The sequence below is a fragment of the Dipodomys ordii genome, unplaced genomic scaffold (genome assembly GCF_000151885.1).
Source record: "Dipodomys ordii isolate 6190 unplaced genomic scaffold, Dord_2.0 Scaffold151, whole genome shotgun sequence".
NCBI classification, from domain to species: Eukaryota; Metazoa; Chordata; class Mammalia; order Rodentia; family Heteromyidae; genus Dipodomys; species Dipodomys ordii.
Window position 1 is genome coordinate 52,974 of NW_012267367.1, and position 20,617 is coordinate 73,590.

General features: G+C 41.3%; 1 protein-coding gene across 1 annotated transcript in view; it reads right to left on the minus strand.

Annotated features, from left to right (window-relative positions):
* Positions 1 to 269: 269 nt before the first annotated feature.
* Fer1l6 (fer-1-like family member 6) overlaps positions 270 to 20,617 on the minus strand; it is a 119,638-nt gene continuing 99,290 nt past the window's right edge. The window contains exons 36-40 of the mRNA XM_013032223.1: positions 20,125 to 20,223; positions 16,771 to 17,012; positions 14,770 to 14,933; positions 1,667 to 1,767; positions 270 to 453 (exon numbers count right to left, since the gene is read on the minus strand). Of these exons, the coding sequence (XP_012887677.1) occupies positions 270 to 453; positions 1,667 to 1,767; positions 14,770 to 14,933; positions 16,771 to 17,012; positions 20,125 to 20,223 (790 nt within the window). The remainder of the gene's footprint in view (positions 454 to 1,666; positions 1,768 to 14,769; positions 14,934 to 16,770; positions 17,013 to 20,124; positions 20,224 to 20,617) is intronic.

Sequence of the window (20,617 nt, forward strand, 5' to 3'; positions counted from 1 at the left end):
GTACCTAGGCCCTGAGTTCAAATCCCATGACTGACAAAACAAAACAAAAAAACCCAAAACATGAATTAAGACTTATAAAGTTAGAAAGATGGTAGTGGGGCAGAAATGTTCCCCTCTGCAGCATGAGACATAAGGACCGTTTCTGGGCCCCTGGAGTCTACCCTTCCATCCTCAGCACAGTGTCTTGCCCCGTACACATCCTTGGATGTTCACAGACGAAGAAAAGAAGATGATTTGTGAACAGGGACATTCTGGTTCCTCCGTGACTTCTATGAGCCCACCACAATCCTTCGGCTGATGGCTCCAGGCAAGGTATAGATGAAGAGGACGAGGAAGATGATAAGGATGATGAGAATGAAAGCGATAATGATGTACTTCTTATAATTCTTCCAGATGAGGTGGTACAGACATTTAAAGGGACTCACGAACCAGGAGAAAGATGTATCTGGGCGGCTGAAGGAAAAACATTAGAAAAAAGGATCTCAACATTTGACATTCTTGGGGACCTACAAGAATAAGAAGAGGCTATAGGATGGAAGGAGAAGACCGTGGCTGCCTGGAGGAGTGGACCGTAGGAGATTCCCCTGTGATTTTGAAGGCTGGTCTGGAGTAGAGCCAGATCCAAGGCACAGCCCAGGTAGAGGCCAGGCTATTCCCTCCCGTCTCACCACAACCCGCTCAGGCCCACCTTTTGCACTAAGCCTGGCCTGACCGCCTCAGCCCATCAGTCTTCTCATTCTGAATTCTTGTCCCACTGATTGCTTGACTTGCTCTACTCCCTTTCTGAGCCCAACATATGTTCTCAGAACTATTGTATGAGTCTCTGTTATTTCTCCCTAAAGAAACTGATGGCTCCTAGAAGATACAGCTTGTGTTTTACATTTCTTCTGTATTCTCCAAAGTGTTATTTTAATGAGTAGGTAATTAATAAATTTGAATTAATGGATAAGTATCTACTGTTTTCCTAAGACCACAGAGGTGAAAGGCTAAAACAAGACCACTTATCTTGAGACTCTTGGGCCTGGAGGGGAATATGACAACTTCAATTTCAGAGAGACTTTTGTATACACAGTTCATATTTCTACCTAATTAGTTTTTAATTGATATGTAATCCAGTTAAAGAAATAAGCCTTTCTTTGTTTTCTACTAATTCTACTTCTGGGGATCTAAAGTTGTGCCTTATGAGAGGAAAATATTCTCTTCATAGTACAACCACAAAGAGGCAAATGTAAGTTGAATATTTGTTTAGGGGAAAGTAGCCCGTCACCCAAAGTTCTAGTTAGGACCACTATGACAATAAGAGACTATGACAGTAACAGATTTGAAATTTTAAGACAATCATTTTCCCGTATAATTAGAGATCAAGTTAAAAACAAAAACCTCAGGTGAAATTCATAGTCACACCAAAAAAAAAATAAGTAGAAAAAATGCAGGAGATAATTCTAGAAAGTCTGTGTGATACATTGCAGACAAGACCCCCTCCACTTGCTGAGCACTCTCGGGTCTTTAGACATTAGAGTCTGATGGTAGGTACAAAGGTCCTACCAGTTGGAGGATCTGGTCACCCGACCCTTGGCCTCTGAGCCCTCCCGAAGCAAGCTTATCTGAATCCCAAGGCATTGCAGAGCCCGGGCCCCACTTCCCACGCCACCCACAGCCCACTCACTTGGGCTTGGCCAAGGGCTCTGGTTCCTTCCGGGCTTTCCCAACAGGATTTTTCTCAGCTTCTTCTGCTGTAACGAGGTGGAACTCAGCTTCCACCTTGCCCTGTGGGAAAAAGACACAAATTTTAGCATCTAGTCTTAGAGCCTCTCTGGGGCAAAGGGAATGTCAGGAAGTATTTGCACTATGTGCTGATTTATTTTGAGAAATACTGTTGTCTTTTTGGTCCTGGGAGAAATCACTTTATGATGAATAATAAAAGCCACACAATGACTTTACTAATGAGTTTTGCTGAAGGAGAGTCTCTCGAGTACCTGTACATACACACACACCTGGGCCCCTTCCAATCACTTCACGTTAATTCTAATGATAAAATTCAGCCACTGTTGGGCGCCAGTGACTCACATCTATAATCCTAGCTACTTGGGAAGTTGAGATCAAGTTCAAAGCCACTCAGGGATAGACAGGTCTGTAAGACTCCATCTCCAAAATAAATAGCAAAAAGCCAGGCTGGACATGTGGTTCAAGTAGAAGAGCACCAGTCAAGCAAACAAGCCAGCCAGGCAAGTATGAGAGGAGTTCAAACTCAATACCATATGCCCCCCCAACACCCAATAAAACAAGAAGCTTAACCATAATCAGAAAGGGCATGAATGACTTGAGTAATGGGCCCTTTTGCACCTGTGGCTGTGTTTCTTTTCTTTCCATTTTCAAGAACAAATAGCTTTATACTTGCTTTTCAGCCATCATTTATATTTTTGTCCTCACTAATTGCTTCAGATTTATCCTTTTATTCTAGCACCTTCCCATCCCACTCCCCACCTTGCATATCCTCCTCACCCCCACTTGTAAGAAGCAGACCCTCTGATTTAAACCTTGTGAGTCATTGGTTTCTTTAGAGCCAAAGTTATGGGCTGTGATATAAATTTTGGACTGTCAAAGGCTGGGACAGGACCTGTATAAGAGTCCAGTGATTCTTTCTTAGTCATCCAGTTGGTCATTATTCTAGGCACTGGGGGTTTAACAGAGATTAAGAAAAATAGAAACCCTGATCTCTAAGCAAAAGAAGAGCACCTATTCTGGGTGGAGGTCAGCCTCTCTCCTTGACTCTCTCTTGAGTCAAGGACACAGGAGCAAGGCAGAATGGGCAGCAACTTGGAGCATTATAAAGAGTACTTCAGCACATTCCACCATTATTAATGATGCCATTACCATTTGCTGTGCTCTCCAGATGGCACATAGATTAGATATTACTTGGCATGTTTCTTTTGTGGTACTAGGGTTTGAACTCAGGGCCTTGTGTTTGTAAGGCAGGTGTTCTACTATTGAGCCATGCCGCCAGCTCTTTTTGATTTTGCTTTTGATTTGTATTTGATATTTTAAGATGGGCTCTTACTTTCTGCCCAGGAATGCACCTGTACCTGTACCATAATGTGCCTATTTCAGGGTACCTATCAGAGAATGACAAGACATACCATGGTTGGTTTCTTATGCTATAAAAGTCTGAGGTTCAGCTAAGACAGAGGTACTATGTGAACTTACAGATTCATCCCGAAAAAAGGAGAGATTCTCAACCCAAAGGCTTGATTGCCATGATGAGGCAGCCATGGACAAAATGAAAAAGAAGTAGAATATTTGGGATAAGGTTGAGGGCCAGGAAGAAAGAGAAGGGCATACCTGTCTAAATGAGTAAAGAAGTATAGTAGGCTGTTGTTTCAGGTGAAGTTCTGAGTTCAAGTTTGGGTGGTCCCATTTAGTCTTTTTATTGCAACACTGGACTAACTCAGAATATCATTTTAGCTGGGTACTGATGGCTCACACATGTAATCCTAGCTACTCAGGAGGCTGAGATCAGAGGATCATGGTTCAAAGCCAGCCCAAGCAGGAAAGTCCTTACGACTGATTTCCAATTAACCACCAGAAACCTGGAAAGTGGGTGCTGTGGCTCAAGTGGTAGACTGCTAGCTTTGAGCTGATGAGCTCAGGAACAGTACCCAGGCCCAGAGTTCAAGCCCCATGACGAACACACACACACACACACACACACACACACACACACACATCCTAAACCATCATTATATGTTCTGTCATCCAGAAATGCTCCATAGATCCAGGGATATGCACAGTCTCTCATTCTTACTGAGAAACCGTATCCTCAAAGGCCATGACCTGGTGTAAGAATACTCAGAAAGTATGTGAAAGCTGTGGAAAGGAGGAATCTAAGGTTTGCATTGCTTATAATACCTCTTCTATATAGCTATCAACTTGGAGCCATAATACTATATTTGAAATTGTAATTGTGATAACCTATTGACTGCCTACTTGTTACAGGTTCATTTATTCTGTTATCGGTTCTATCTATGTACATATCTAATTATGCATGTGTGTATCTATCTATGTAATTATGTGTCTAAGTGTCTATGTATCTATGTATCCATCCATCCATTGGTTTACATATATACATATGTTTCTATCTCAGCAATAATTGAGGTAGATTTCCTCTACATATATGATGAAATGATCTCAGAGAGGTCAAATAATGTTTTTAAAGTCATAAACAAAAGAAGACAATCGCTTAGAATTTGAACCTAGGTCTAAATGACACTAAATATATATAGTTTCTTTTACAATAATGAGTTTCCTGACAATTTATTCATCCAATGGTAAAAATAATTAGACCAGAGGTTTTACATGAGAGGATTGCATGATTATCTTCATAATCACCATCTAAAGGCACTAGTGTTTTAGTATCTCAGTTTATCTGTCAAATGGCTAGTTGCTTGCTAGAACTATCTGGCTTTAACTTCAAAAATTTATCAAATATAGGGTTAAAGCCCAAGGAACTCTGGTAAGACTTTATAGCCTTGTGCTCATGACAAAGGGCTTTTCTGTTTTCCTGTTTGCACAGGACTTATTTCCAGAGTTCTTTTTGAAGTGACCTCAGCTACACTGAGCAGCATTTCATATACTAGGAGTTTTATCCAGTGGCTCTGTTTGATGGAGGGTCAGTTTAAAAGGAGCTAAGCAGTTGCTAGGCTCTGGACTGCTTGGAAGAGAGGACAGAAATCAACAGAGAACACACTGGGACCAGACTGAAGTGCTCTTTGATTTCTATTACTAAGCTCAGCCATAGAGCTTTATAGCTTGTGTAGTGCTTCACGAATTCATGATTGCATTTAAAGCATTTGACAACCCAGACAAGTACATAGTATTCTGATTTCTACTTTGCAGCCAAGGAAACCAAGCATTGATTAGGTGGCCTAATTTGCTTCACATCAGGACTTGTATCTAGGTCTTCTGACCTCAAATTTCATTTGTCTGCTCCTTGTTGTGTCCAAGTAGCTCCTTAGTGAGGAAAGCGAGAAGTGGGCTACTCATTTAACAATGAGTATACTTTCTCTGAAATGCCAAGGAGAGACCCCATCACCTTACCATTACTTTGTTATTGGTATATTCATTGACCCCAGTCTGTAAGCTGACCTTGAGAGTTTAAGGTATTATAGTATAGCATCATAGCACAGTTCAGCCAAGAGTAGAGCGCACAGTACACAGTGTAAACTGATCAGCCTTGAAATGAGGCTCTATGAACTGTGTGACCTTGGATGAGTTCCCTGTTCTCTTTAAGTCTCTGTGTCCTGGGGATGTTAGCAGCATGGAAGGTTACTTTTAAACATAAATGAATAAAACGCATGTACAAATGCTGAGCTTCGTACCTGGGAAGTAAAAAATCTTTAAAAATTAGAATTGTCACCTTGAATACTCCACCATCAGTAGAAACACATGGTTTGATGATAAACATCTCTGTCCATCCAGAAAATACCCAGAGGAGCACCCTGGGTCCAAATGCTTAATGAAAAAATACTGAAGGAAAAGAAGACTGAGACAGTATTAAGTCAATTCTGTTGCAGACACTGAGTCATCGGTAGTTATCTTGTGTAGCTTTGCCTGAGCCTTACCACACTGCCTGAATGGCTGAAAATATTTGTTGGGAATCAGGAAGGTCATGAGGGAACTGACATGTTCTGATAAATGCTGCTTCTTGCTGTCTATCTCTCTGCACAGAGCATTCCACATCCTGCCCTAGTCATCTGTATCCAGCCAGCATCAAACGGAGGTCTTGAGCTAACAATATCATCCAAACATAATTCGAAATCAATTTAATAAAAGCCCAAAATAGAAAGTTTGAGAGACTATCTATTAACTTAAGGCCATCTGTGGTGGGCAGAAAATGATAAGAAAAGATCTCTTAAAAAAAAGATTCAGAATGTGTTGTACTGTATTTAACTGTTGATGAGCATCAAACTTCAGCATGCCTGGAGGCTGTACACTGGGGGAAGTTGGGAGGTGATTGCATTTAGAATAGACATGCTCTATGCATCGATGATTAGTGTTCATTATAATGCAAATCTTACTGGTATAGGTATTCTCACATATTAATGGTAGAATGTACACTGGTAAAGTTCTTTAGAAAAAGTATATATACATTATATATGCATGGATGTACATATTATATATGTTGGTATGCATGTTTGTGTGTGTATAGTCACATCCTCAACCTAGAAATTCCATTTCTGGGTGCTAAATTAAGGAAATAATTCAAAACTCACAAAAGCCTCATGCACAAAGCATGGTTATTCTTCCTTTAGGGGTTCAAACTGTCCCATTTGCCTCACTGAGCTATCTCAGGCTCATCCTGGATTTGTCTGCCCTATACCTGAAGTCATTCACTTCAGGTTCTTTTGGTAAGACCTGGTAATTCAAAACCAGGATCCAAATGTTAATGTCAATTTTGTCAATAGGTCTTTTCCAGTGTAAACTACTAGATGATAATTTTTTTTTAATTCATGAGTCTATAGGGATATTTTTTAAAAGGAACAAGAGAAAAATGTCCCATTTTTCATTATTGGAGGTTCTGTGCCAGTACTGGGCCTTGAACTCAGGGCCTGGGCACTGTCTCTTAGCTTTTTCACTCAAGGCTGGTGTTCTACCACTGAGCCACAGTTCTACTTCTGGCTTTTTGGTGGTTAATTAGAGATAAGAGTTTCATGGAGTTTCCTGCCCAGGCTGACTTCAAACCATTATTCTCAAATCTCAGCCTCCTGAGTAGCTAGGATCACAGGTATTAACCACTGGTGCCCAGCTTTGGGAATGATTCTTACACTAACTCTTGGTTCCAAAATTCAGAAATTAAGAGATAAAATGAAGACTTTATTTTGTCTCTGTGGGGAGCGGGAGAAGTCAATGACTACATTTCCAGTCTATGGTGGAAAATTCTTCTTCATAGATGAATGCCAACTAAAAATGAAGACAGAATGATAGGCTTGGATGATAGATAGATACAGGTAAGTGGACAGACAGGCAGAAAAAGGAAGGCAGAAAAGAAGAAAGAACAGAAGGGAAGGGAAGGGAAACAATCTTACAAAACCAATGAAATGAGCTAATCAAGGTCCTCACTGTTGCTAAAACCACTGGGTAAAAGGTGGTGGCAGCAAAGGAATTCCCCACAGTGCCAAAATGTTACCCGACCAGCTATTTGCTAAATGCCAAGGGAGAAATGTACCTTTACCAATATAACCCAGTGAAACAACCGAGCGCCATATACACAGGACAGCATGTGCCCCCTGACACACTTCACCCTGCAGTAAACAGCATCACATGCTCTGTGTTCTGGTCAAAAGAATATTTAACCAGAACGACAAACCTGTTGTGCTTCATTTCCCATTCAGAGAAGACAGAAGGGATAGGGAATAAAATAAACAACATCATGAGAAAACAGCCAGATACAACAGGCCTAATCTCATCAAATAGTCAATGCCTTAGTTTAAAAAATCAGAGGACTAATCTCAAATTATATGGACTAAAGAGAGGTAAAAACAATAGCAGTACCTCAACTAGGATCAGATTTTGTAGGAAAAAAAGAAACAGTTATGAAGTATATGTGGGGAGCAATGGGTATTGTTTTTATATAGACAAAGAAGTGAATAGGACTACATATCCAATTGTACTAGGAAATCTTTATTACCTCTCTTATTCATGATGCTTTCACTGTAGGAGAGTGTTTATATTCTTAAGAGATACATGATAAATACATCATTTAGGGGTGAAGTTCTAGAATGCCTATAATTTACACTCAAATAGTAAAAAAAAAATACAGTAAAAAGTACCAGGTAGAAAGATAGATACCTAAACATCCTTGCACAAATATATAGACAAAATAAATATGCCAAAAACAGTAACAAGTATAGATAGTAGATCTGGGACTGATCATTGTATCCCTATTCCTTCAACTTCTCTGTAAATTTAATTTTTTTATAAAAAAGAATAAATGTTGAGAAAAAGGGTAGTGATTACATTGGGGCCTCTTTCTCTTGAGAAGATAAAGATTTAACTATAGTTTAGAAAATATAATGTTGGAAGTGATCATGGTAATACTGAGTGAACAAAATGAAGAAGATATAATCTATGATATGCTTATGTTATGCAGTGCCGGGGATCCTACATGAGGATTTACACATGCAAGGTAATCCAAGAAGATCCTATTGTAAACATGGTCTATGACTACTGTTGTATTTAGTCCATCCATAGAAAAAATATCAGCAATACTTTTCCCTAGACAGAAGATGAATGTGTGCTATTTCTTTTCTACAGTTTATCCTTTTCAATTTTTTTATAAATATACATTATATACTCACTCTTAAAAATACTGTCTTCATCAGCTGAGTGCTGATGGCTCCTGCCTGTAATTCCAGCTACTCAGAAGGCTGAGATTTGAGGGTTGGGGTTCAAAGTCAGTCTGGATAAGAAAAAAATGTCTATGAGACTCTTTTCTCCAATTAACCAGCACAAAGCTGGAAATGGGTGTGGGGCTCAAGTGGTAGAGCACCAACCTGGAGTGAAAGGGACAGTGACCAAGCCCTGAGTTCACATCCCAATACTAACACACACACACACACACACACACACACACACACACACACACTATTTATATAAAAATCCCCCCTTCTCTGATCCTACAGAATCTGAATTTCATGGGCTGCCTACCAGCTTCCTCAGCTAAGCTATGCCCTTCAAGATACTAGTGAAGTGAATCCTTTGCCCTATTCAGTGAGAAGAAACCTCCTTCCTTTAAATTCTAGTCATTAGTGTCTCTGAGACTTGACCTGTGCTACTGATTTGTGGGATTCGCCTATGAAAGAAACTTCTACCTCTTACTGGGGTGATTTCTATAAAGGTAGTTTGAGGCAATGGTATCAGGATGGGGTATCAGGTGCATGGTGCCATGTGTTCATGAAGAGCATGCACTGTAGGCATGTCCTTTGCTTTCCCAAGGGCACTCAGGCCTCAGCAATCCCCTGAGCTCTTTTACACAGCCCTTGAGGACAGCCACATTCCACCCTAGACACTGTGGGATCCAAACGTCTAAATCATCCTGCTTGGGGTACTGATAAGCAGCTTTAAAAATAGACCTGGCAGATGGCAGTGAATGTAAACAAACCCCTTCTTCCCTGCCAGTAGCTGGGACAAGAAAACAGTGATGATGTAAATGCTTCAAATCATTGGGAGAGGGTCAGTGTTGTGATGATATTGGAGAACCTGCCCGGCCTTGGAGGCCAACCATTCCAGCCCATTCAGTTAGAGGCCCGGACGTTGAGGCTTGGAGACCAGAAGTGCTCCAAGTGGCAGAGGTTTTCTATTACACTGCTTTTCTCTGAGACCCTCCACCTTGTTACAGTACTAAGAGAATGTCACTGGTGGCTGAGCTTCCCCCATGGGGCTACTAGAAGAGGTTTGTACCTTGGTTTCAGGTACAGCGGGGCTTTCAAGGTCTGGGTCACCTGCTAGAGTCAGCCCAGAGAGCTGTGTGGAGAAAGGCATTGAGTTCTGTTCTCCCTTTATGATGTATAAGACACAAAAAAGAGGCTCCTTGTTGCCCATTGGGAGTCAAGGGGAGACCTGCCCTCTTCCTTCTCAGAGTGTTATTTTGAAAAGAGCTATAATTATACGTGTTCTTTCTTCTCTTTGAAATGTTTATAAATCATTTTGTAGACTGGATAGGCTTCTGCCTTTATCAGGAATGTCTTTCTCAGTGACTCTGGAGTCAATTTTGTGAAATGTAAACATCAAGAGATTTAGCACCCTAGTTCAGCCAGGTTCTGTAGGCCTTGTAACCCTTGCTACTCTGGAGGCTGAAGCAGGATGAGCACAAGTTTCTAGGCCAATCTTGCAACACATTGAAACTCTGTCTCAAATGCCTTAAAAATAAATAAAAAAGCTTTTTAGAGAGAGGAGGGCTGAGGGATAATCCCTATTTTTATTATGAGGGAGCACAGAGGCCTAACTTCTGCCAGTATATTATTCCTAATTGCAAAATTACCTTGTATTGCAAAGATTTGCTAATTTTCCGCCTCCTACTAGTAAAGCCAAGGGTCTAACACAGGTGGTTGCTCTAATTACTGAGAAAATCTAGAATGAACAAGGTCTGACAGATGTCAGTGAAGTCCTCTTGGAGAGAACTAGTTATCGCTAACTTTGAAAATAGGTATACAGAAGGTACTAACCACTAGGCTACACATGGGATGAGGTTTCTTTCAGTCTTTGTAATCTCTTTTTAAAAATTACTATTATCTTTAGGCAGTTGTATCAAGGAGTTTGCCATTTAACATAGCAGTTCTGAATACAATATATCTTGATCAGTGTCACCCCTTTCAACATTTTCATCTACTCTGTAATCTCTGAGCCGCTTGCTTATGATACACACCACATTATGGGTTGATGATTATTTAGTAATAAAATTGTTTTTTTTTAATCTTCTACTATATGTGTGGAGAAGCTTTCTGTGTTGGAAGAAGGTTTTGTTTTATGTTTTATTTTCACAGTAGATGTCACCTGAGCCTTCCATGCAGAAGACTGCAGATGAGCCCAGAATCAGATTTCATGTCCTTCTGCCTCCATGATCCTCTGCTAGAAAAGGAAGGGTAGTGCACAGTGGTTAAAGCCAAGGAACTTAGACCCACACTGCTTGGGTCTGAGTCTTGACGAGCTACATTAACATGAGATAAATTACTTAATCTCTGTATACCTCACCTTCCTTATTTGTAAAGTAGAGTCTGATAACACACACACACACACACACAAACACACACACACACACACACACAGATAAATGAGTCATCTATATTAAGCATTTAAATGGTAGAAGTCAGCAAAGTGCTCCGAAATGAGACTCAATGGAGAGCATTTCTTCAGAGCTTGCTGTAGAAAGGAGTCAGCTTCTATCACTTCTGTTTAGCATAGACTCACAGACAGAGGACTAGGTAGCTTCAAAGACTTTACCTTAGCTCTGAATGGAGGGTGCTGGTTTGGGGGAGGTAAAAGCTAGCTGACTGTGTGACTGGGTGGCAGAGCTTCTTGGAAACAGGGGCAAGGTCAGGGAAAATGGTGTCTTTGATCAAGCCTGCCCATCACTGCAGAGATGTGCTTTGATTTCTTGAGATATGTGTCACATAAGTCAAGGGTCAGAGGCCAGGAGTCAGACTTCTATAGTCATATTAGGTCTGGCCATTGTCACTTTGTGTTTCCAGTCCTTCAGAATTGTGTCTGGCACAATCCATTCATACTAGCAATACTTGTTATTGCTGTGGTCAAAGCATGCAACACTAAAAGCTCATGGTTGCTGGATGCTTCTCTGGTCTGTGTTCCTACAACAAGCTCTTTGGGCTATGGGCTACATCCCATTCACCTCTGATTCGGGACACTACTCCCAAAGACCCACCCAGAAAATGTTCCCTTGAAGCATTCAACAAGTGACTAGCTGCAGGAGCAGTATAGTAACTGTTAAAAGGGAAACTTTCTCATTAACAGAGATGAAGAATATTTCATTGAAAGCTCCTACACTTAATAATAAGAGTCATTGTCATAAGGTAGATGATTCTATCATCTTGGCAAATGCCATTTATGAAATAGCTTGAAGCACAGTATTGAAAGGCTTAGTCTCCTCTACGCTTCATCCCACTCTTAACCCATTAGAATCAGACAGTGCTCACTGACTAAGATATTCCCCTATTCCTAGTTAGAAACATTTCCCTTGTCTTAAGGCCAAAATAGGAGATGGGAGCAAGGAATGGTTAAAATACTTACTGCCAAGCAATGGTTCAAACCAAATTCTGACAATTGTGGAGCACTTTATTTGTGCTGGGCACACAGATTCTGTGACTTTTAAGACACCGAATAGCTCTGTGTGGTGCATATGTTCTTCTTTCCTATTTTTGCAGGTAAAGAAGCTGAGACTTAGGGAGATAAAGTTACCTGAAGTCACACAGCTGATAAGTAACAGAACCAGACTTTGTCCCTAAGGTGGCCTTGAAGGGGTACCCTGGGGACAGTGACACTAACATTTCCTTCACCCCAGATGCTGCCAACCACTAACATTTTTTTTCTTGATCGCCTATTATAGAAATTTCATATAAAGAATCAGTATTTATATGGTCTCTTGTGACTGGCTTCTTTCACTTGGCATGTTTGCAAAGTATATCCATGCAGTATGTATGAATCCTTCACTCCTTTCTATGGCTGAGTAATATTCCCTTGTGCAGTTACATCATTCCTTATGTATGCATTCCTCTGCTGTTGGACATTTGGGTGTTTCCACTTTTAGCATATTAGAAACAAGACTGTTAAAGAGATCACAACCTTGTTTTTTAAGGGTGCCAGAGAACATTCTGTTGCTACATTCAACAGCCCTGGAGTCTTTGTCATTTCACTGTAATGGCTAAGAAGTCTTTGACATCATAACCCAATAACCCGTCAAAGTTCACATTCTCTGGGTTTGTTTCATCATTTCTTTTCTTATCTTTCCTGTTCTTTTTAGTTATTTTATTTATTTTTTTGGGTCTGGTTGTGGGGCCTGAACTCTGGGCCTGGGCGCTGTCCCTCAGCTCTTCATCTCAAGGCTAGCGCTCTACCACTTGAGCCACAGCGCCACTTCCGGCTTTTTCTTTTTGCTTATGTGGTGCTGAGGAATCGAACCCAGGGCCTCAGGCATGCAAGGCAAGCGCTCTACCACTGAGCCACCTTCCCAGCCCCTTTCCTGTTCTTTTTAAACCATTCTCTTTCTCTGCCTCTTCTAGGCTCAACTCTAGCTCTTCTCTGTCTCTTTCTCCAGTTTGATCCTCTCCTCCCCATTGTGAGTCCACTCCCCTAACCTTCCAGTGGAAACAGCTCAGTGGCTGCCTCCTGAGAATAAATGAAACATTCAACGTGGCCTTGTGACCTCACACCTGTATGCCAGGGGCTGGCCACCTCCACGCCATCTCTGCTTTGGAAGGAATTTTTTTTTTAGTTCATACTTTGGTGTTTCAAGACCAGATTTGCTTTCACCTCTGAGTCTTTCCCTGAGATATTTGCTCAGTGGAAAGATGCCTTCCTTGTGTTTTCGCTCCAGTGGCTCAGTCAGTCTCAATGTAGTTTCACAGCCATAGAAAGGCCTTCTGAGCACCATGATGTATAGAAATACCAGCACTGGATACTCTTTAATTCTGCACTGTGCCTCCCACCTGGTCTTTTCTTTTGTTGTAAACTCTGCCTTTGCCTTGTGTGTCTGCGAGGGTATCATTCATTAACTTTACATTGTAAGTTCTATGATGGTGGAGAATTTATCTATATTACTCTATTTTATTCCCAGGGCCTATCATTAAATAGAAATGCAGTCAATGTTTATTGGATGAAATGAAGAAACAAATAAATAGCATGGAAGATGAAAATGAGAGAACAGAAGTAGGCTGTCCATGTTTGGGGAATGCTGAAGGAGTGTAAGAACGATAAAAGATGACTGAAGCTATATGATTGCGCATATATATATATTAATGTATAGTCACAAGAATGATGTCACAAAGTTATGAACTTGAACCTGGATTTCTGGTCTTGACCTTCCTCATTTCCTAACCTCATTGGACATGTTAGAAATTCTAGCTACTGATCCTTCCAACTGGGGCTCCGTCACTGTGATTTTCATCTAGAAAATTCCTTTCATTGTCCTTTGTTCTTGATAAACCACATTTTGTTCTGCATGGTACATCAACTCCTTCCCGGAGAATGAGATCGCTCTTTTCTGTGCATTTCACACTTGAATTGTCTCATGAATGACTTTAGTGGGAACACCTTTGTCTCTCTTTCCAGCTCACAGCTGTTTGACCACAGACGCCATGACAAATTCATTTCTGAATTCCTTCATTCATCTGACAAACATCGACTGAGCATCTATTAAGCGCTAAACCCTGAGCCTAGCACCAACCACAGAGTAGTAAGGCCTCAGTAAGTCTTTAAGGCTTTTTACCAGACTTACCAATCATTGAGGACTGAACTGACAATGGAGCAAAATAAAAAGCTTCCAGAAAACACAGTAAGACTAGACACCATGGGTCAGACCCGCTGCTGCCATTTACCCCATTAGCTACAACGGGAACCCCTGCCTCACCCCCATTGGACCCTTAGAGCAGAGACAGAAGTTAGCAGCAGACCAAAGAATCCACCTATCAGCTTCAGAGCCTTAGTACAACCTCCCTGATCGCTTAAGTCAGTCCTCCTCCCCCATAGGCTGGAAGAAGGGGGAAGCGAAATGTTCTCTCTGATATCTGTGAAAGGTCCAACATTCCTACCTCACATTCCACCCGTGCTGGCAATTTGGAACGGACTAAATGGATCTCCCCTCTACTACCTTCTTGAGGATGTTTTCAGCAAATGGACCATTAAAAAAAAAAGAAATAGAATCTTATGTTTGAGGGTAAAAGGATAAGCTAAGCTAACATTAAAATTGTACTTTATGCATACTGTCAGGTGATGTTGAGGAAAAAAATGGAGGCAGGGATGTTAAGTTCAGACCCAAAAGGTAGAAAACCACCCCAACACCGAGAGCTGTTCCATCAGATAGTTGAAATGCAGAGCCTTAATGCATTTACAGAGCTTCAGAAACTTGCTTCTCAGTGGGACCTTTGCTTCAAGGACTTGACCTCACTGCAAAGCACTTAATTTGAAATTCACCAAATGACTCATTGAAAGAGCACCAGGGTCCCCTGACTACCCGTTACCTGGCCGCTCACAGCTGTCACTTACTGTCAGCTCTTTGCTTTTAGCAAAAGGCCACCAGCCACGCACTCGCTTTTGCTGGAATATAGAGATCCTGTTCTCCTCACTTGCATTTTCAAACTTGGAGAGATCACAGGCTTTGGCAGACTTGGCTGCTCGAGGGAAGCTGTTGAGGTTCATCTCCAGGGAGCCTGTGGAGAGAGAGATCCTCAGGAAAGCTATGCGAATGCTTTCATAGGGGATGGAAGGCTTTTCATTCACCACCAGAAGTCAGCCATTCACCCACTAGTCATTCACATGTTGCCTTGGATGTCATATGCGTTGTGCATTGGGAGTACAGCTATGACTGAGACATGCAGGGTGCCACTGAAAAACTGAAGCATGGTGGCAGACAGGGACAAGGCAGAGCAGTTGTGCACCACTTCCAGGCCTCAGTTTTGAGGGCTTTCACTGCTGACCGCCTTCCCTACTGCCTGAAACCAGCGCCCGGAGTATTCCTCAGCTTGTTTTTTTCTGCTTCAGCACTGAGCTTCCCACAAGAATCCCCCACCCCATATACCATGTCACCTCCCTTTTGGAGACCATTGAACTTCTTCAGGGTGGAGATTGAGCCCCTCCACCCTTGACACAGGAGGGCACTCAGTAGGTCCTCTAGGATATTTTTGCACACTAAGATACTGTGATGAGAGAGTTTTGTATCTCACTTTAGCTATTTTTTCCCTTTATAAAATAATACTTGGTAATCCTGGAAATTTTACTGCATGCCTATTAGCAGAAAAAAAGTATTGAAAAAGTTTTCAAAATTCCATCCTCCAAAAGCAGGCTCTTGTGATATTGCTGTCTTTTTGCTGGTCCTATTCTCCTCTCTCTCTTCCTCTCTCTTTCTCTTTCACATCTCGGACTAGATCTTTTTCCTATACATGTCAATATACATTTATATGGATAAATCTCATATATAAATCTCAGTATATCTATAAAAATATCTCTATATATAAATCTCAGAATCTCATTACATATAAATCTCATTTTATATATGTAAACCTCAATTTTAAATCTTTATATATGACATATATTTTTTACAAAAAATATGAGTCTTTTCCCTAATGCATCCAACTCAACTTTCCAATTCATTAAATATTCCAGTATTTTAATGATGGCGTATCTTTCAGCTATTGATTGCTTATTATGTAGAAGGTGCTGTGGTTGGTTCTTTAATTGGATTGTCCCATTTTTATAGCTATACCACCCTAAGAAGTATGCAATATTGCCATCCTCATTTTACAAATGAGTTAAACAGACATAGAATATCAACTTATATCAATTTGAATGCATAGATGGCCAATTCACTACAACTTATTTAGCCAATCCCCTAGTAATGGCTGCTCGGGCTGGTTCCATTTTTTTCCCCCTTAAAATAAATAACACTGACTTTATTCTTTGTGTTAAAAATAAAAATTGGATTGGGCACTGGTAGGTACTGTTGGCTCATGCCTATAATCCTAACTACTCAAGAAGCTATCTGAGAGCAACATGGTTTAAAGCAAGCCAGGACAGGAAAGTCCATAAGACTTTTATCCTGAATCAACCAGAAAAAAAGCCAGAAGTGGAGCACTATGACTCAAGTAGTAGAGTACTAGCCTGTAGGGGGAAAAAACTGATGGACAGGGCCCAGGCCCTGAGTTCAAGACTTAAAACTGGCCCATGTGTGCACATACACACACACACACACACACACACACACACAAATCGAACTTAGCTTTTCAAAAACTGAGACGGGGCTAGGAAGGTGGGTGGGTGGTAAAGTGCTTGCCTTGCATGCATGAGGCTCTGGGATCGATTCCTCAGCACCACATAAGCAGAAAAAAACAGACATGGCACTGTGTCTCAAGTGGTAGAGCGCTAGCTTTGAGCTGAAGAGCTGAGGGACAGCACCCAGGCCCAGAGTTCAGGCCCCATGACCGACCAAAACAAAACAACAACTGAGATAGAACCTTTAAAAATACAAACTGGATGAAACCATTGGCTTACCTAGGAAGTCATCTGAGGAAAGCCTTTCAAAATCCCAGACCTGGAGCACCAACACGGCTGGAGTCTTACACTCCATCTTCTCTAAGGAGAAGATGTTCTCCCTCTTGGTGATGACCATTTGCTTCTCAGCAGGGAGGTACTGAAAGGGAAACAGGAAGCGCCAGTTGAAGTTGCCCTCGCCAGTCAGAGAGTTGTAGTGCACGTCTGTCTCCTGCTTGTCATCTTCCAAACCCTTTATCCACCTGAACAAAGAAGATGAAACACATACAAATACTCAGAATACATAGTTCGGGCATCAGTACTAATCAAGAACATAACTTTAAGATGAGTAGTACAGTACATCTATATCTATATCTATATCTATCTATCTATCTATTGTTGGATTCAAATGGAAGTTGCCATTTTAACTCGAAAGAGGAAAGAAGTTGAACAGAAACAAGACTTATTCTAAGGCATGTTGGGATATGTTTTTTTTAATTGTTTGGGTAGAGCTGAATTTCTTGCAATCAAGAAAGAAAATTGAGGAAGTGGGATATGGAAGTATTATCATCCCTGCCCCCCTGGGAACCATCTTTGTGAGGTGTGTTAACCCTGTACCAGATTATCCACCACAGTGAGGGCTCTCATATTGGTCTTATTCAGATGCAATGCCAGGCCTTCATGGGCCTGTACCTATGCTATGAGAATTGGAATTATCCAGAGAGAACCAATTTCCTGGCTCTGCAGCCCACAGGCCTGAACCAATGTGACATGGTAGAAAGACTGCCAGGAGCCACAGTAGGTAAATCCAAGATTGGATCTTGGAGCTTAGAAGTTATCTAACTCCTCTGAACTCCCTTGTATCTGTAAGTCAAAGGTGACATCTTACCTGATTTATAGGGTTGTTCTGAAGAATTATATGAGAATATCTGTAAAGTGTTTTGACCTATAATATCCTTTCTAGTTATTATTATCTGATCTTCCTCTTCCATGCCAGAATAACACAGGTTGCAATTAATATATGGTTCCCTATCTAGATGCATTGTACTGACTCATATGTTATAGTGAAACCATTCTGTACAGTTACTTAAAGATAATAAAAATAAATATCATCTATATTCTATATCATCATCTATATTCTCTATCTATTCATCTATGGTTCCTTAGTACTTTATCCATAGCGAATTTATTCAGAAATACCTATTTTTATTCAAGCTAATTGACAACCCAAATCACGTTCTCTCTGAAAGTAGACATCTCTTCTCTGCAGGAACAGGAAGGGGAAAATGAAGCTCCTTCTCATCACAGAAGAGTAGAGTCACCTGGGGCATGGGCCCAGTTATTTAGAGAAACGTGGGCATGGAAGAGAGAGAAAATAGTGTAAGATGAGAAAAGGGAAATACCACAGACTATTTACCAGTTAGGTGGAAGAATATAAACTATGAAATCACTGAGAAGAGGCCAACAACATGGGGGTGGGGGGGCGGTGGAGAGGAGGAAGTGTGTTGCTACAGAGGTTAAGAAAGTACTTCCCGGGGCTGGGAAGGTGGCTCAGTGGTAGAGCGCTTGCCTTGCATGCTCGAGGCCCTGGGTTCGATTCCTCAGCATGCTATGAGAATTGGAATTATCCAGAGAGAAAAAAGCCAGCAAAAAGAAAAAAGCCAGAAGTGGCGCTGTGGCTCAAGTGGTAGAGCGCTAGCCGTGAGCTGAAGAGCTGAGGGACAGCGCCCAGGCCCAGAGTTCAGCCCCACGACCGGACCCCCCAAAAAAAGAAAAAAAAGAGAAAGTACTTCCCAAAGAAGGAAAGGTTAGCTTTGTTAGATAGTCCATAGAAGGCAATAAGATAAAGTCTAATTGAGGCAGCAAAGTCCAAGAGGGACCATTTAGACTTAGACTTAGCAGGCCTAAGAGTATTACACACCAGTAAGACCTGCTTTGGTGGATGCTGGGAAGGAAGGAAGCCAAGTGAGAAGTGAGGGCGGGGAAGGAATGGAAAGGATGAATACATACATCGCTCTCTGCACACTTAGATGGGCTGGAGTTTTGAAAGTTTCACTTCACTCTTCTAGAACGCTTGCTATCATAATGTGAGCCATCATAAAATATGTTTTTAAGGACACATTAATCTTTTGTGAACTGGTGATCAGAAAGTAATTTCAGAGGAGGCTAGGTGTGCTTCCAAATAATATTCTGCTGTACCTATTGCTCCTTCCAGGTAATAACTCATTCCATTAGTCTTGTTCTGAAAAGATGAGAATTTTGAACCACTGGACATGCTTTGATTGCCAAATGCACCAGAGATGTGCATTCTGAACACAGGATGCTCCTTGCTTAGGAAAAGCAAAGAACTGCTGCATAAAACAGTTATGAATTTACTGCTTCCAATAGAAGTACAAATTTCTACTGACTCTCTACATATTATTCCAGAGACTAAAATGATGCAAGGCCAAGTCTGGATAGAGAGAGAGAAAGAGACAGACAGACAGACAGACAGACAGGCAACAGAGACAGAGACAGAGACAGAGAAACAGAGAGAGACAGAGAGACAGAGAGAGGCAGAGACAGAGACAGAGACAAAGAGAGAGAGAAAGAGAGAAAGAGAAAGAGACACAGAGAGAGATTGCTTCACTTTCCAAGTTCTAGGTTGCTGTTTTTTTACCAGTAGCTCTAGCAAATGAGAAAGCCTGAATTTTAGTTCTTGTATTAGTGTGTGTGTGTGTGTGCGTGCGTGTGTGTGTGTGTGTGTGTGTGTGCGTGTGTGTGTGTGACAGTACTGCAGCTTAAACTCAAGATCTTATGCTCTTGTTTGGCTTTTTCAGCTCAAGGCTGGCACTTTACTACTTGAGCCATACCCTTACTTCAAGGTTTTTGCTGTTAATGGAAGATAAGAGTCTTACAGACAGCTCTGCCCAAGCTAGCTTTGAGCCAACCTTGATCCTCTGATCTCAGCCTCCTGAGTAGCTAGGATTACAGGTGTGAGCCATTCGGATTTGGCAGCATTAGTCGTTCATCAGCTACACAGATGAACTTTTCATTACTAGCACTACCACACTGCTCTACCTTTTCAGTTTCAAGTTTATTTTGAATTTCACTGAAAGTTTTAGGTATGCCACATTTAACTAAAGATGCAATAAGATTGACTTATGCAATAAGACTGACTCACTAGAATATTTTTATAAAGCAATACCATAGCAAAATGAACAATGAAGACAAATACTTGATTTACTTATTTTTTTAAAAAAGAACTTAGCCTTCTCTAAGATGGAACCCTTCTGTGGGACATGGGTTCCATGTCTTTTGTGAGATATAGATTTGGTGAGAGGTCGATGAGAGGAGAAGAAAGGGATAGAGAATGGAATGTGCACATAACCTTACCCTTTGACATAAATATCACTCGACTTTTGGCCTGTGAAGATATTCTCATCCTCTAAGATGACATCTTGTGTGTTCCAGATGGTTACCCTCAACTCATACCTGGAGTGAAGGAAGGCAGCGTTAGGTGGAGATCCTTAAAAACAGCATCAAAATGCTTTGCTTTTGGTGTACATGCTTCTTCAACGTCTATATCAAGTTCACTGACACCAGCGCTTACAGTCTGCATTCCATCAAAATCAAGTTGCCCAGCTGGAAATCCCAGGTGCTCTGAGGGCATCTTGGGGCAGCTTTTCTCTTCTATTTTCTAGCACTTTTAGATGAGGAACTTCCAAGTTCTGAAGATACCACACTGACCACCATTACCATGATCAACAGCATCACCACCCCTCACTGACTCCCAGGTAGAAAGCGAGGTCTGGTTATCAGGTAACCTCAATGCCACAATCTTCGAGTCAGCTCACATAGCTTCTTCTCTACTGGGAGGTGGAGCAGA